Here is an 18,062-nt window from a genome sequence, read left to right as displayed (position 1 = left end):
GGCTCCTAGATTCCAAGCAAATTTGTCAACCCCTGCCATAGTACAGTGTAATACAGGGATAAGCAATTAGCGGACCTCCAGATGTTGCCAAACTACAAGTCCCATGAGGCATAGCGAGACTCTGACAGCATCAAGCATGACTCCCAGAGGCATGATGGGACTTGTAGTTTGGCAACAGCTGGAGGTCCGCTAATTGCTTATCCCCGGTGTAATAGATGTCTGTGTACAATGGTGTGTCATGCTATAGTGTCATGCTATAGTGTAACAGATCTGTATATAATGGGGTGCCCTCGTACAGTGTAACAGATCTGTATATAATGGGGTGCCCTCGTACAGTGTAACAGATCTGTATATAATGGGGTGCCCTCATACAGTGTAACGGATCCATATATGAAACAAATGGCATAAGAAAATGACAGTACTAATCCTGCATGGGTCCAATACTATCACAGCGCTAATGTTGGACAGTTTGTAATTTGTGGCCAACTCCACAGCAATGATCTTAAGTAGTTGTCAAAGTGTGCACCTTACACCAGACTCCCAATTTTCACCATGTGAGGCACCCCCCCCCCCCAATGGGTTACACTCACCAAATTTCAAGCCTTATAGAGGAAGTAAACCCTCTCTGAAAAAAAAAAAACCTACAAAACAAAGGCATAATGAGCTAGTATGCATAGTATACTAGCTCATTATGAATTACTTACCTGAGAACGAAGCCCCTGCAGCGGTCCTCGGACACGTCATCCGTCGCCGCCATTATACTCTGAGTGACTTCCGGGTATCGCTACTCCGGCGCTGTGACTGGCTGGAGCAGCGATGACGTCACTCCCGCACAAATACGCGCGGGAGCCGCAACTAATGGCATGATGCCGTTAGTAGCGGCACGCTCAGTGCGCCTGCGCGCCGTTGTCTACAGCGCATGCACAGTAGACATTGGTGCTGTCATTCTTGGAAATATTTCCTTAACTGTGTAGGTTAAGGAGATACTTTTTGCACCTACAAGTAAAGCCTGGATTAAGGTTTACCTGTAGGTCAAAGTGGTCTGTAAGGGTTTACAGCCACTTTAAGAGAAGTTTTTCCCTTGATTTAAAACCTCTTTACCATCTCAAGAGGTAAGTTAGTAATTGTGCTCTGATCAAGGTCGTAAGAACACAAGAAGCTATCGACATAGCGTAATCCTGTTTATTTTTTTAAAACCCAGAATGCCCTTCTTTCATATTTAGGCATACCCCACGTTTACGTACACAATGGGGTTTATTTATAATGCTGGAAAGTGCAAAATCGGGCTCACTTCTGCATATAAACCAATGAGCTTCTAACCCCAGCTTGTTCAATTAAGCCTGGTAATAAAACCTGGAAGCTCATTGGTTTCTATGCAGAAGTGAGCCTGGTTTTGCACTCTCCAGGGATGGTAAATAAACCCCATTGTGTACTTAAAAGTGGGGTATGCTTGTAAAAATGTACAAAATACAGATGTTAATGAAGCATATAAAAGAGACCAAGTGTAATCGCCATGCCAAAACAATGCACAATTGTCAAACCAAGCAAAATAATGTCCACATTGGGTCCCTTATTTATTTTTATGTAACAATCAAGGCATTGACATCCGGAGGTTGGTATGCTAGACCAATGTGCAATTGGCAGACCAAACCCCAAACATTTAAATTGATTTTGCACAGACTAAGACAATATTGTCCATGTTGATGGTATAAACTATCAAATATTGCAAATGATGAAAATTATCCAAGTATAAGGCCAATTCCATGCACATCACCCGGTGATTCACAAATAAGGAAGGTGCCCACCACCGTAATAAGATGTCCACTTACCAGAAGGCAAGGCCAGAAAGCGGTGGCCTTTGGCTTGCACGTGGAAAACGCCGGGACTTACGATTCCCCAGGTATAGTCCACAGCACATAAAGAATGGAGTCAAGTCCCATGGGATTCTTTGTTATCTTCTTTATTGTTAGGCAGGATTGATGGTAACATGGAGTAGAAGGTATGATTTATATGTAGGAAGTTCCTACACGTGCAAGCCAAAGGCCGCGGCTGGGTCACAGCCGACTCTTTCTGGGCTTGCCTTCTGGTAAGTGGACATCTTATTACAGTGGTGGGCACCTTCCTTATTTGTGAATCACTGGGTGATGTGCATGGAATTGGCCTTATACTTGAATAATTTTCATCATTTGCAATATTTGATACCGTATACCATCAATGTGGGCAATATTGTCTTAGTCTGTGCAATATCAATTTAAATGTTTGGGGTTTGGTCTGCTAATTGCACATTGGTCTAGCATACCAACCTCCGGATGTCAATGCCTTGATTGGGTCCCTTATTTATTTTTATGTAACAATGTGGACATTATTTTGCTTGGTTTGACAATTGTGCATTGTTTTGGCATACCAGCCCCTGGATGTCAACGCATTAATGTGAACGTCCTATTGGCGCAGCTCTCTCTTTTGTAGTTCTTTTTATTTGTGTGTTATTCCACTAGTGCTGCTACCTTTGTTTTTCTTTGTCTGCGCGCAGTTTTTCCTGTTTTTTTATTGAAATTTGCCACGCTCTGGTAAGTGTAACCCCTTGGGGGGAGCGTGCCTCACGTGGTGAAAATTGGGAGTCTGGTGTAAGGTGCACACTCTGACAACTACTTAGGATCACCCATGGCTATTTAGAGCCGATTTCACTGTCCTCACACATTATCAAAAGACTTTGCTGTTTAGTTGGCCACAAATTACAAACTGTTCAACATTAGCGCTGTGATAGTATTGGAGTGTTAGTACTGTCATTTTCTTATGCAGTTTCTTTCTTATATGAATTTTATTTTAAACTGCAGCTTTTATTTCATAAGTGTTCTTGTTCGCTGCAAAGTGATCAAGAGGTTTTATTGCATTTTCTTGCAGAGTCTTAAAGGCGACTTAGGAATAGTGAATCATATTGGCGCTGAGCGGTGTACTATAGGTTGTACATTTACACTCTTGTTTTATAGATCCATATATACTGAGGTGTCATGGTACCGTGTAGGAGAGATCCGGGTATAACGGGGTCTTGTGGTACAGGATAACGGAGATCTTTATACAGTGGGGAAAATAATTTTTTGATCCCCTGCAGATTTTGTAAGTTTGCCCACTTACAAAGAAATGAAAGGTCCAAATGAAAGGTCCTCGTTATGTGTATAAAAGACACCTGTCCACAGATACTTTCTTCCATTCAAAGGCCAAAGAGCTGTCTAGGGGCATCAGGGACAAGATTGTAGACCTGCACAAGGCTGGAATGGGCTACAAGACCATCAGCAAGAAGCTTGGTGAAAAGGAGACCACATTTGGAGCGATTATTTGCAAATCTATACAAGATGTCAGATCTTACCTCCATGGGGTAAGGATGATCATGAGAAAAGTGAGGGACCAGCCCAGAACTAGACGGGAGGAGCTTGTGAATGATCAACAAACCATTGGTAATGCAATACACCGCCATGGATTGAAATCCTGCAGCGCCCGCAAAGTCTCTGTCTGAAGATTGCCAATGAACATCTAAATGATTCAGAGAGTTTGGGAGAAAGTGCTGTGGTCAGATGAGACCAAATTTGAGCTCTTTGACATTAACTCAACTCGCTGTGTTTGGAGGAAGAAAAATGCTGACTGTGACCCTAAGAACACCATCCCTAGAGTCCAGCACGGAGGTGGAAACATTATGCTTTGGGGCTGTTTTTCTGCTAGAGGTACAGACTGACTTTTCCACATTGAGGGGCCAATGGACGGAGCCATGTATTGTACAATTTTGGATGAGAACCTTCTCCCCTCAGCCAGAAAACTGAAGATGGGTATTCCAGCCTGACAATGACCCAAAACACACCACCAAGGTAACAAAGGAGTGGCTCCAGAAAAGCACAATAAGGTCATGGAGTGGCCTAGTCTGTCTCCAGACCTTAATCCTATAGGAAATGTATGGAGGGAGCTGAAACTTCAAGTTGTCAAGTGACAGCCAAGAAAACGTAAGGATTTAGAGAAGATCTGTAAAGAAGAGTGGACCAAAATCCCTCCTGAGATGTGTGCAAACCTGGTCACCAACTACAAGAAACGTCTTACCTCTGCGCTTACCAACAAGGGTTTCTCTACCAAGTACTAAGTCATGTTTTGCTTGGGGATCAAATACTTATTTTACTCACTGAACTGCAACTCACTTTATAACATTTGTATTGTGTGTTTTTTCTGGATTTTTGGTTGATATTCTGTCTCTATTATTTAAAATGCACCTATGATAAAAATTCTAGACCCTTCAATTCATTTCTTTGTAAGTGGGCAAACTTACGAAACCTGCAGGGGATCAAATAATTTCCCCCATTGTATAATAGTGTGTCATGGTGCAATGTAACACTGTTTTTTTTTTTTTTTTTTTTTTTTTTTTTTTTATATTTTGGGGGGGTGCCATGTGACACAAATCTCCATATAATGGGGAGCTGTGGTACAGTATAGCAGAGATCTGAATATCATGTGATTCCATAACACAGTGTAACAATGATTGGTATATAATGGGGTGCTGTGATACCATGTAATTGGGGTGAAGTGCCTTTATATAGATAGGTAGAGCGACTTTTTACTGAGCTGGCCATATCATAGCTGGATTGGCTTCATTGTAATTCTCGGTTTATGTTACAGGAGAATGTGGTTAAAGCGAACATTAACAAGAAGTTTTCGGCACATTATGACGCAGTGGAGGCCGAGTTGAAATCCAGCACTGTGGGTGAGTCTAAATCATTATGGTCCATATTTTTTCTTAGCGGCTTTGTTGGACCTATAGCTTCTATTGATAAAGTGTTGTCGCTGTGATAGCCATATTGTCAGCTGAGCTGGCATTTCTGTGGCCACTACTTATTGGCTTGTAACTAATGCCATGTTATGTGATGCCACTAGTTCCTATTGAACTGAGTCTGAACATTGCTATAATCCTATGGCCACTTTCCTTTGTATTGGGTGGCAGGTGCCCTGTAATTCTATATTATCATTCTAACCGCTTCATCCCCGGAAGGTTTACCCCTCCTTTATGACCAGGCCATTTTTAACTGACAATTTGAGCGCTCATGTGACGCTGTACCCAAATAAAATTGATGTCATTTTTCCCCACAAATAGAGCTCGTTTTTCATCACCTCTGGTTTTTATTTTTTGCACTAGAAATAAAAATAAAAAAATGAAAATGTTGAAGAAAAAAAAATATGTTTTTCGTTGTGCTATAAAACATACCCAATAAAAAAAGTGAAAAATCTAATTTCTTCATTAATTTAGGACAATATGTATTCTGCTACATATTTTTGTTAAAAAAAATCCCAATACGTGTTTATTGATTGATTGGTTTGCACAAAAGTTATAGCGTTTACAAACTATGGGATATATTTGTTGAATTTTTATTTAATTTTTTTACTAGTAATGGCGTGCGATCAGTAATTTTTTGTGGGACGAAGTGATACCTTTTGGGTACCAGTGACACTAATTCAGTGAGTGATCAGCACTAAAACAAAATGCACCATCGCTGTACTAATGACACTGGCAGGGAAGGGTGCTCCTAGGGAGTGATTTGACTGGGGGAAGAAAGATCAGTCTCCCTGCTTAGCAGGAACACAAGATCTCCATCTTCTCCTCTGAGGCCTCGTACACACGGCCGAGGAACTCGACGTGCCAAACACATCGAGTTCCTCGGCCAGTTCAGCCCTGAAGCCACCGAGGAGCTCGGCGGGCCGAGAGCTCCCATAGAACAACGAGAAAATAGAGAACATGTTCTCTATTTTCTCGACGAGTTCCTCGGCGGCTCCATCGGGCCGAAAGTGTACACACGACAGAGTTTCTCGGCAGAATCAGGCTCTGACCGAGTTTCTCGCTGAATTCTGCCGAGAAACTCTGTCGTGTGTACGAGGCCTCACAGAACAGCGCTCTGCTTGGTTTGCATAGGCAGACCACCTTTCTGACTCTCCTGAGAATGATCGCCGTGTCCTGGCGGACATCGCTTTTGGAAAAGCTGGGTATAATTTGAATTTACGACCACAAAGCAATATGGGAGGTTTAGAGGGAAGAGATAAGGAATGGAGGCGAAAGGGGGAGAGGGGTGGGGATAGGAAAGGAATAGCGAGTAGAGTGTTGCAAGACATTTTTTGCATTGTGTTTTTTTTTTTTGAATAAATATAATATGTGTTATCCTGGAAAATTTAGGCAGAGTCGCTGTAAAAACAATTGTAACTGTTTGTTTTCTTTCATTGCCAGTATACAAATTGTGCCCTGCAGTGTTCTTTAAATACTTTGTAACTCCTTATCAGGTCTGGTGACCCTAAATGACATGAAGGCCAAGCAGGAGGCTCTTGTGAAGGAGAGAGAGAAGCAGCTGGCTAAGAAGGAACAGTTTAAAGATCTGCAGCTGTAAGTCGAATTTGTACCTACTAGTGAGTGTATAGTGCTGGCTCCCAGCTCCAGAGTGGGATTCCTCACTCTCTGTCCCATGTACACAGGAAGTTGGAGAAACAGAGGGAGAAAGAGCGTAAGAAAGAGGAGAAGAGGAAGATTGCCAGCTTGTCCTTTACCCTGGATGAGGATGAGGATGAAGAGGAAGATGATGATGATGAGGAGGAGGAGCTGTTGTTGGAGGAAGAAGACGAAGAAGAAGAAGAAATGGAGAGGGAAGGTGAGGTCTGGTTTTTGTGTGTGAGGATCAGATACAGTAAACAGATCATTGCTCAGGCTGGATGTTTATTGGATGAGATGAATCTGACCATTTGCTAAACAGCCTTTGAAATGTGTATATAGCTCATACAGCTCTGCAGAAGATGCAAGCATTGCATACCTAAACCATATGTAACGTGCTCCATTTAAAGCTTTGGGAAGTCCAATGGTTGTTCTTTATTGTGGACTTAAGGTATTGCAAACAAAACTTTTTTTTTTACAGTTGGGTGGAGGGTTAGAACTACGGTATTTGTAGTTTGGTTGTTTTTTTGCTGTCTGTATCACCTCTGGGAAAATTCGCACACACACTATTTGTCCACCTCTGGGAAAATTCACACACACTATTTGTCCGATCACCAGTGTCACTGGGAAGAAAAGTAAGAATAACTCCAAAATCTTAAAGGGACATTAAATTAAATCCTATTCTCCAAAAAGAATCCATACACAAGTAGCACCAATGGGAACGGGGGCTAAAGGCACAGGTCATACACAGAGGGATGAGGGCAAATAATGTACAGATCACATACAGGGGATTGATGGAGATGAGAGGATTATTGTATAGATGTGAAGGATAAGGGAGGTGAAGGGGTTAATGTACAGGTTTCTGCAGAGTCAGGATGGAGCTGCGATTTACAGCAAAAGAGGGGAGGTGAAAGGGTTAAAAATGATTCCACATTCCAGCTTCATTGATTGTACACACATGCATAGATATCTATATCTATCGTCGTACATTTTGACATGCTGTATGTTAGGCATGAATGAGGACAAATGTTATTGTTCTCCTGTCGCTTATGTGCGCTTGTCTGAGATAAAAATCAAAATGAGCATTAAAAAAAAAAACGAAATCTGGAACTAATGGGTGATTTTTGTAGGGCTGTTTACACAAACGGTTCTTTAGAAGTAAGCCTCCACCACTTCACCGTTCATAAATATAAGGCGGTAGGGAAGTGATTAAAACAAACTATCCTGAGAGACACACAAGGCTCATTCTAGAGATGCTAATAAACTGTCCAGGTGAATTCAGTGAGGTTTGAGTCGGTGACCTGGAAGTGTGCATATCTGTAAAGCCAGTGTTTTATCTGCATACTTGTTCTGGATAAGGGACGCAAAGTATTGAAGCTAAGGGATAAACATGACAGCCAGGAAACTAGACTGTGCAGAACGAGACGTAACAATGGCAGTCCCCTGTCTATTTCTGAAAGGTTTATGTAAATATGTTCCTGTTGGCTTAGTCTTGGGTTGAATTTCTGTCTGTCTGTCTTATCCTCTCATCCTTTTATTGTAGAGCTACCAAAAAAGAAGAAGAAATTGGGGAAGAATCCAGATGTAGACACCAGTTTCCTGCCAGATCGAGACCGAGAGGTATGGTGATTTTTTTTTTTTTTTTTTTTGCATAATTCGTTTTAATTTTTACAGCATTTAAGGCAATAAAGGAGTTGTAAAGGCAAAAGTTTTTTTATCCTAATGAATTCTATGCATTGAGATGAAAACCTTCTGTGTGTAGCAGACCCCCCAACACTTACCCTGAGCCCCTACTCTGTCCAGCGATGTCCACGTTTCCCTCCGCCATCCACAACTCTCCTCCTGATTGGCTGGGACACATCTGTCAATTAAAGTCAGTTAGCCAATCAGGAGAGAGGGGGCGGGGCTGAACAGCAGTTGCGTGTCTGAATGGACGCTCAGCTTGTGTACCCCCATAGCAAGCTGCTGGTCTATGGGGACACTCGGCAGGAGGGAGGGGCCAGAAGCAGCAAAGAGGGACCCGAGAAGAGGAGGATCCAGGCTGCCCTATGCAAAACCCACTGCACAGAGGAGGTAAGTATAACATGTTTATTTTTTATTTATTTTTAAAAGCGAGATTTTACAATCACTTTAATATTGCAGAATAAAGTCATATGAAACATAACCTGCAGATGTATTATCTTCCCACACAGGGGAAACCGGACATATTGTCATGCATCAGTAGGTTGCTGTTACAGTAGCTATGACCTTCTTGTTCTCTCCCAAACTCAGCAGTTGTATAAAGTTGGAGCAATTCTTGTGGCCTATTAAAGTATATGTAAATGATCACCTTGTAAAACAACCCATTCAGTTTAAAATCAAAATGATTTTGTGTATACATTTGTGTATACATATAAAGAAACATAAATCCTTTTTCTCCCCTTTTTTAAAGTTGATCACGTACCCTCTGTTTTCCTGCTGCATAAGGAGCTCAGAGAGCTGGGGAAGGAGGAACAGCAGTGCACTGAACTTCCCAGTAAATGGTTCTGCAGGGGGGGGGGGGGGTGTATGTCAGCACAAGTCTGATCATTAGAAGAGAGCAGGCAGAGTTCCCAGCATAGTTTGAAAATGGAGCACGCTGTGCTCTTTATGCTTGGTGTGGTCAGTTTTTAATAGGAAACAAAGGGACTGGCAGGCACACCAGTGATTTCACACAAAGTAAGCAATACAATGAGAAGAGGTTACTTTTTCATACAAGTACATGGTACAGCAGGTACAAATCGGGAATATGAAATGTCGGGTTAATATGTTCTATGGAACTTGCTCTTAGGTGGTTTATAAGTAAGAGGTAGGTAAAAAAAACAAGAAATCAGGCTGTGATCAGATGGAGAATAAGGGAAAGCGAAGATGTATATCCAATTGGCACAGGAGGGCAGAAGTGAAAGGAGGAATAAAAAGAGAGGGTAAGCAATAACTGGGAAACTGCATTAATATGTAACATAAGATTTTAGGGGGAAAAGGGGAAGGAGTCTGAATCCCAGTACGCATTTAGTAGGAAAAGGAAGTTGTAAAAGTCCCACATCACAGCAGAATCCTGTAAGGAGGTGTATGACCACCTCAGCCCAGGCTCCAACCAGGCCCCTGATCACACTCATAGTCCATTCAAACTACAAGTCTGTCTGCCACGGTGACCAATTCCTGTGAATGAATAATGTGACCCACCGCACAGCCATGCTGTTGTCAAAATGTGAGCGGAGAGTGGACCCCCCCCCATCACAAGGAAGTACAGGGGGAGGTTGCTGAACATGCTACATGTTGCACCCTAACTACAGGTGTAACACATAACACAGGGGTATTAAATTAAAATTCAAGAAGGTTGGGTCACTAAAATATTCTTCCAGCCGTGGTCCGAATCTCAAGTCTGTGCTTTGAAATATTGTAAGCGATTACTTTCCTTTTTTTGGTGCAAGCCACTCTTTGTCTTTTTGTTACTGTTTCCTGCACACACTCCTGGTAATGCTCTGTAAATGTCCCCATTAACGTTCCTCCTTGCATCAGGTGCCCCTACTAGAGTAATTCATTAACTTGGGTGCCCCATCAGACTACCCCCATCTATCAGTTGCCACCATCAGAGTACCCCTTTATATCAGGTGTCCCCATCAGAGCGCCGCCTTAAGTAATGTGTTCCCATCAGACTGCCACCTTACATCAGGTATTCCCATCAGAGTGCCCGCTTACATCATGTTTCTGCATCTGAAGGTCCCTTTACATCTGGTGTCTCCAATCAGTGTGCCCCCTTACTTAGGGTGTACTCATCAGACTGCCTCCTTACATCAGGTGTGCCCTTTACATCAGGTGCCCCCATCAGAGTGCTTCTTTACACCAGGTACCCCCATTAGCGTGCCCTTTAACATAAAACAAGGGTCACACTGATGGGCACATTTTATGTTAAGGGATAAGCTGATGGGCACATTTTGTTGCCCCCTTAACATGTGCCCATCAGCATGCCCCTGTAAATATTAATGAAGTACACACCCCACATGCCTTGAGGGCAGGCCGGGAGAAGAAGACGGCAGAGGTAGCAAGCTGCAGGGGGTGGGAGCTGCATCAGAAATCTTGCTGAATGGAGTGGGGCATGCATATGACTTCACACCATACCTCGCTGCCGGAAAGAAGTGGGAGCCATGAGATAGCGAGCAGTAGGTGGCGGGGCATGCATGTGATGTCCTGCCTTGCTTTGTGGTCCAGCAGGGAGTGAGAGCCAGGAACTGCATTATAGTCAGCAGCAGGGGGCGGGCACACACATGTCATTGGTTGCCTGAACGCCCGCGGTCCCAGCAAATAATGACTACTGAGAGGCAGTGATGTGGCACGTTTAAACTGACATATATAACATGTTCAGGAAGGTGAACTTGCTAAGAACCTACTGATGGAAGACTGATTTCTGCCAGGGATGGATTTCTCCAATGAATTTTCCTCTTGTCTGCCATATACCCGGGAACTCTGGATAGATGTTTTAGATGTGGCACAGACACTGGCATCTACCCTCATGTTTTTTGGTTGTGCCCTAAACTACAACGCTACTGGAGAGACGTGGTGGACACCGTCAATGCACTGGGTAACTTGTCAATTCTGTTGGATCTGGCTCTTTGGTTGCTGGGCCTCGTGGAGGATGTGATGTCCACTAAGCACAATAGATTTTTATTTTATTTTTTACGCTGCATAATATGCCAGTGAGATTATTTTTGAGCTGGAAATCTCCTGCCCCTTCTACAGTGAGTAGCTGGAAGGTGGCAATTAACAGGACCTTTCCTCTGTACAAACTCACCTATGCTAGCAGTAACTGTCCTAATAAATTCAATAATATCTGGAATTGCTGGGTCGATGCTTAGGGCATTACTGTTTGATCTATTACTCCTGTCCCCATCACCCAGGTCTAAGGTTTAGCTGCCCCTTGCCTCCTCTACCCCGCACCCCCCCCCCGCTAATCCCTACCATTTCTGATCCTTCCCCTTTGATGCCTCTTCACACCCCTCTCACCTATGCCTTCCTCAACTGCCCCCTTCCCTATCTCTCCCCCACCATGCCTGTGCTGGATGCTCGTACTGCTGATGTTAGGAGATGGATCCACGTGTTCTAATGGGCAATTTTGTGATATAAATTGTGCAATGCCCTTGCCTTAGTCTGTATTCATTACCATTGTCACTTCAAATGCCACGATACTGATTTGCATGTTACTTTTTGTACTTGTTTTGTATGTTTTGCAAACTTTTATAAAAACTTTATACGGTATATGTAGGCTTAGTTTTACTGCCTCCAACTAGTATACAGTCTGTAAATTGGACAATGGCTACTTCAGTTAAAGGAGGTCTTGCTTCATTGCAGGCTTTCCTTAAAGTCCTTGGACTTTTGAGAACCTGCTAGTCCTATCACTAGCTGCCAAAGCATGGTAGAGTTGGCGCTTATATTGGTCTGCATATACCTGGTAAAGGTCTCTCATGGTTTCCATTATGATGTATGTGACTTGGATTGTCCTTGTTCCCTTCAGGAGGAAGAAAACCGTCTTCGAGAAGAGCTGAGACAAGAGTGGGAGCGGAAGCAGGAGAAGATTAAAAGTAAGGGAAAATGTCCGGCTTGGGGAGGGGATTGTGGTGGCTTTTACTTCCGAGCTTTCCTTTGGTTTACATCGCCTTATTCTCTGCTCAGGTGAAGAGATCGAGATTACCTTCAGTTACTGGGACGGTTCAGGACACCGAAGAACAGTAAAGGTAATTATCCCCTTTGGCCCTATTAAGTGGGAGCATGTTTGTATACCGACACATATAGTAACACCAGAATAGGAAGGTTGCTACATTCATTAAATTAAAGGTAATCTGTAACACACTTGTGTGAAACGTCTGAAATGAAAGATGCGATGATAGACATGCATTAGCATCAGAGTTGTGACATCATTTGTGTTGAACCCCTGAACCTGAGCAAACTGCTAATGCAACTATAGACTTAGAGAAGAACTTTACCTGGATTTGGGAAATTGAATAGCCAGCAGCTACAAGTACTGGCTGGGGGGGACTAGCTTGTCATTGGGGGTCGAACTGCCTGAACTTTAAAGAGGCAGCTGGCTAAAAAGGACCAAGATAGTGGCACAGGATATAGGAAAGGACAAACAAACAGCATATAGCTGCGGAACAGTGCTGGATCTGCTGAAAAGATGAGTACTGTATATACTTAAGTTTAAGCCGACCCCAATATAAGCCGAGGCACCTAATTTTACCACAAAAAAATAGGAAAACTTATTGACTCGAGTATAAGCCTAGGGTGTCCATCTGCATGCCTCACTTTGCCACACTGTGTCCATGTGCATGCCTCACTGTGCCCATCACTAGACTGACGTTTAACATGGGAGTCTATGGAAGGGGTGCCCGGCTTTGAAAAATTGGTGCTCCCCTGCCGTAGGTCCCCCGGACAACAAACTATGCACACTTGTAGAGGAAGAGTGGGACTACATGTGTGCCAAATCCGGGAGATCAGGCGCAAAAAAGTGACTCGAGTATAAGCCGAGGGGGGCATTTTCAGCACCAAAAAATGTGCTAAAAAACTCGGCTTATATACGGTATGTGTTTTGAATTTAATCCAGCATTCAAGGGGTAAAAGGGGGGTGGGGAGTAAAGGTGTTAATAAACCCACAACAGTAAAATCAGTCTGTATATGCAGTAAATCATGCTCACTGTGGAACCTAAGGGGTTAATCCTCTGCATTGTGTAAAAAGGCTGTTTTGATCCAGTCTTCTCTCATCCTCTCCTCCTCCTTCCACTGACTCCAAAATGTTTCCTGATGACATAGGGCCAGTGGATAGGCTGCACATGCTCAGTTTGGTGTGTATTGCTAGAGAGTTTTTTTTATCCGCTTGCCGACCAGCCGCCGCAGCTCGGCTGAGCGAGATCACGTAATATTACCTCATCTCGGGAATCAGCCAATAGGGACGCGCCTGCGCCGCCAAAGGTGCGCGATCACCGCCGGGCTCCCGCGATCGCTCGTTACAGAGCGAGAACCGGGCCTGTCAGGGGGAGAAATGCCTGATCTTCTGTTCATACAATGTATGAACAGTGATCAGTCATTTCCCCATGTCAGTCTCACCCCCCCCCCTTCAGTTAGAACACACCCAGGGAACATACTTAACCCCTTCCTCGTCCCCTAGTGTTAACCCCTTCCCTGCCAGTGGCATTTTTATAGTAATCCATGCATTTTTATAGCACTGATCGCTATAAATATGCCAATGGTCCCAAAAATTTGTCAGAAGTGTTTGCCATAAGGTCGCAGTACCGATAAAAATCGCTGATCGCCGCCATTACTAGTAAAAAAAAAAAAAAATTAATAAAAATGCCATAAAACGATGCCCTATTTTGTAGACTTTTGCGCAAACCAATCAATAAACGCTTATTGCGATTTTTTTTTTCTTTCTTTTTTTTAGAAAAATATGTAGAAGAATACGTATCAGCCTAAACTGAGGAAAAAAAACTTTTTTATATATTTTTGGGGATATTTATTATAGCAAAAAGTCAAAAAAAATTCAAAATTGTCGCTCTATTTTTGTTTATAGCGCAAAAAATAAATACCGCAGAGGTGATCAAATACCACCAAAAGAAAGCTCTATTTGTGGGGGAAAAAAGACGCCAATTTTGTTTGGGAGCCACGTCGCACGACCGCGCAATTGTCCGTTTAAGCTATATAATATTTATTATACTTACTAAAATATTTGAATTTCCATGTTCTGTGTACTGCGGGAGACCAGATATAGTGAATGCAGGGTCCTGGGTTTAGTAACACTTTACATTCTGATTTAACTTCCCAGTTGCAAGCTGCAGGTGACTGTATTGTTTTAACTGCAGTAGAGGAGTTATGATGTCATCAGAGTGGAGTTGCGGTTTGCTGGGATTGTGTATTTTAAATATGCATATGGCTTTTTGGCTGTAATTCAGGTTTAGGTTAAAGTTCACATTTTAAGTGCCACCAGCATTTTATGGGTTCCAAGGAAGACAGAAGAAGCTTTGTTTAGAACAAAAGGTGCGAGCAGCCTGGTTCTGGTGCTTGCTTCCAGAGATTTATTAGGTTTGTGTTATGTTTTTGACAGGGTTCCTTTTGATTCGTTTTTGGGTGTAACACTGTTTAAACTTTGATTTAGTAATGACCGGTCTGCCTTTTAGTACCCTCTGATGCTCGGGGAGAAGGGACTGAGCTACTTCCAATAGCTCTCACCATTTATATAAACATGCTGCTTTTCTCTCCAGATGAAGAAAGGAAATACCATGCAGCAATTCCTGCAGAAAGCCCTTGAGATCCTGCGGAAAGACTTCAGTGAACTCCGGTAAGGAGCATTGTGCAGATTTATTTCTAGACTTGAGAATGAAGTGATAACATCATCATGCATTTACAGCACACACAGCCCTAATTTCAGCATAAGTCTATTCTCAGAGGAGAGATGTTGGAAGAGGAATTAGAAGCAGACTGCAGCAGTCATAGCTGAGGAAAAGATAAATGCGAACAATGTACTTCCCTCCTCCTTGTCTTCATATGCTCCTACATGAGATCAATGTTTTCTGGCTTCCTCTTCATATGGCCTATGGATTAAACCACCTTTATCAAATTAAAGGACAGTCAGGTTATATTGTTGATGATAAGAACCAGTTAGATTGTTTTGCTTTTGGCCTTTAACCACTTCCCAACCAGGCCATAGTACAATGACTTCCCCGGTTGGAAGTGGAATACGGGGGTTATGGCTGCAGCAATATGGCATAACCCTGGTATTGTTCTTTTCAGACGACGATTCTCTAACTGCTAAAAGTGATCTGAGCAGTTGATTAGCCACTGGATCACTATAAGAAGTGGTAGCAAAAGGGGGATGAGGGGGTTCCCACCCCCCCACTTTCCGCTGATTCTCGGGCTTACCTGGATGATCAGTAGCCCCGGAAACCAATCTGGTGGTTGCGGCGGCTGGCCACAAAGATTAGCCGAGGAAAGATGGCCTCCACTACTAAACTCCATGGTTTGTGTAAAAACAAAATTTTAAGCACATAGTAATGTAATTTCAAAATTTATTTTAATAACTATTTTTTTAATACTTTTTTTAAAATCCCTGCATTTTTTTTCTTTAAAGAATACCTGGTGATCTTGTCAGTTGTGTTCTTGTGTTGTCACCCTGTCATACACGTGGCTGTACCAACACAGGCATTGTAGACCAGATTGGAGGAGATCCAGCAGAGGAGGAAAAAAAAAATGCAATTGTTTGTTGCACAGTAGTTTTAGCACAGCCTTTTTCAACTAGGGTGCCTTCAGATTTCTTCAGGGGTGCCTTGGCAAAATGCCTAAAAATTTCCCAAAAATGTTATACAAACCAGTGGCCGGATGAAGCCTGCCTTTTTTATTTGCACAAAGACACAGGTTTTCATTGTGTGCATTACAACCTTCCAGCCATAGATGGTGCAGGGAGAACATAGTGATTATTGCTAGCAGCTATATCTGCTGGCAATAATCGCATATTAAAATCAGACATGCTGGTTGTACCCAAGTAGATCGAGATACAAACTATCTATGGCCGGCTTAACAGAGCTTACCATGCTGGAAGAGAGATGTTTGTCATAAAACATTTGTGATGCACACAGAGAAATGGCAAGCCATGCATGATTTGAGCCATCTATGGTCGGCTTAAGTCTCATCAATTTACAGCTTACATTTACTTTAAAGATATCTTTACAGAATCATAGAGATTTGCACATGCCAAAGACTTGCAGCCCTTGGGTTCTCCTGTGAAATTCTATTACCTAATTTAAGGATTTGTTGAGTGCTTTACAAAGTACATATAGTTACCTGGGTCTCTGTACCCAAATGGAGCTCACACCAATCTTCATAGCACATCCATACATATGAGCCAGATAATATACCAGTGTGTTTTTGGTATATGGAGCAAACTCATTGGGACAACATACAAGCCCTGTATGCAGATGGTGTCACTGGTGGTATTGGAGCCCATGATCTAGTCATACAAGGTGTTGGTCACTAATCTAACAGCACATTTGAATTCCATTTAATGCTGGGTAATAATACCAACTCAAATGTGTTTTCTTAATGCAGGGAAAGTGTACAGGTATTTTTGGTAAATTCATCCTTTTTTTCTCTTATCGTCCATGGATGGACACAGCTCCTTAAATCTTGACAAGTGGGTTATGTTCCCTGTTTACAGGAGAGGACTAGGCAGAAACATGTTAGATAATTAAATACATGTTACATCAACAGAGTTGAACAGCCCCTCCCAGGGGGCGATCCCTCCAGACATAACCCTCCTCCCTGCAGCATGCAGCCTCAGTTTCGTTCTGCCTAGCAAGGAAAAGGACGTATGGCTCCCTTTGGGCCCAGCGCCCTGAGGTGAAATGTTATTTTACTCTTTCTTGAAGAATCTTCTTTCAACTGTCGGCTGAGAGACAGGCTGGATAATATAGATCCTTGTAGTCTACTCAGTCCGACCAGCAAGCGTGGGCACACCTTTGCAAAGAGGCTGGGTCTGCCACGCCATACCCCATAACTTCTGGGGTGGCCGGTGAGCTTTGCTCCGAGGTCCACATATGACTGGGCTGTGGTGTTGTCTCACTCACAGTAGACTGGGACAGCTACCTCCATTGCGGTTGTAGTTCTGTCAGGAATGCGTCAGCGAGTCCTCATTTGGACGGGTAACTACAGTCCCTCCTGCTTTGGTGGGTTGGTACGGCTAGGCATTCCTGGGGTTCGGGGGTCCTCTTCTCCTCCCTTCCCTGCTCCTTTTCCCTTGCTGCATTGCTAACATTGCCGCTGTCTGGGGGGGGGGGGGGGGCGCTGAGGGGACTGTGTTATCTGGCCTGTGTTTTTTCTTTTTTGTATAGGGCTTTCCTGTGAGGGGTTGAAAGCTCCCATTGGCGGCCATTTTGTCGTAGCCGTGCTCTGGCGCAGCTTGCATTGCATTCAGCCATTTTCCTGTGGCCGCGTTCTGAATGCTCGTTGGCCATCTTGGAGTAGTCCTGACCCCTAGTGCTGTATACGGCGCACACAGGTCCCTGCAGATGCCGCACAGTTACCTCATGGTTCTTTTCCTCTTACACGCCGTGTACTGAGAGTGGACGGCAGCGCTGGGCAGTCTCCTCCTGAAGTGAGTCCCCTGGGCACCCCTGGTCAGCGCAGCAAGTGGGTGATATGCCCTGAATAGGGCTCTAGGAGTTTCTGTTTATTTGTAAGGACAGGTGTGCATATTATACATACACACTATTTATGTAAATATTAATATTTGGAGTCAGTATCTGGGTCCTTCCCCAACATGCTGGTGTTAGCACCTGGGATTCCCACAGAGGTTTTATTGTTAGTCCTGGACACGTTTGTGCCAGGGTGGGGTTGGACTGCGGACAGGTGGTAAGAGTGCCCCCTTCCCCCGGGGAATGCTCCGTTATGGAGTCATGGACCAGGTACCTGGGTAGTAAAAAGAAAAAAGCAGGATAAGGCATTTATGGGTGCGCTTCTCACTGCTGCAAGGGACTCTCTTAAGCTGGATAGTGCAGCTGGGTTTCCGCCGAGGTCTTGGTCTTTTTTGGATCACACAAATCAGACCGCTCTGTGTAGGTTTTTT

At 43.5% G+C, this 18,062-nt stretch overlaps 1 protein-coding gene across 1 annotated transcript in view; it reads left to right on the top strand.

The window, feature by feature from the left end:
• The window catches only part of FAM50A (family with sequence similarity 50 member A), a 39,442-nt gene that overhangs the window by 3,936 nt on the left and 17,444 nt on the right, over nt 1–18,062 (top strand). The window contains exons 2-8 of the mRNA XM_040324279.1: nt 4,654–4,738; nt 6,301–6,400; nt 6,490–6,662; nt 7,986–8,062; nt 11,970–12,036; nt 12,128–12,189; nt 14,707–14,783. Of these exons, the coding sequence (XP_040180213.1) occupies nt 4,654–4,738; nt 6,301–6,400; nt 6,490–6,662; nt 7,986–8,062; nt 11,970–12,036; nt 12,128–12,189; nt 14,707–14,783 (641 nt within the window). The remainder of the gene's footprint in view (nt 1–4,653; nt 4,739–6,300; nt 6,401–6,489; nt 6,663–7,985; nt 8,063–11,969; nt 12,037–12,127; nt 12,190–14,706; nt 14,784–18,062) is intronic.

This window comes from Rana temporaria, chromosome 9 (assembly GCF_905171775.1).
Source record: "Rana temporaria chromosome 9, aRanTem1.1, whole genome shotgun sequence".
In the NCBI taxonomy this organism is placed as follows: Eukaryota; Metazoa; Chordata; class Amphibia; order Anura; family Ranidae; genus Rana; species Rana temporaria.
The sequence above is the reverse complement of the archived record's forward strand: the minus strand, read 5'-3'. Positions and strand labels throughout refer to the sequence as shown.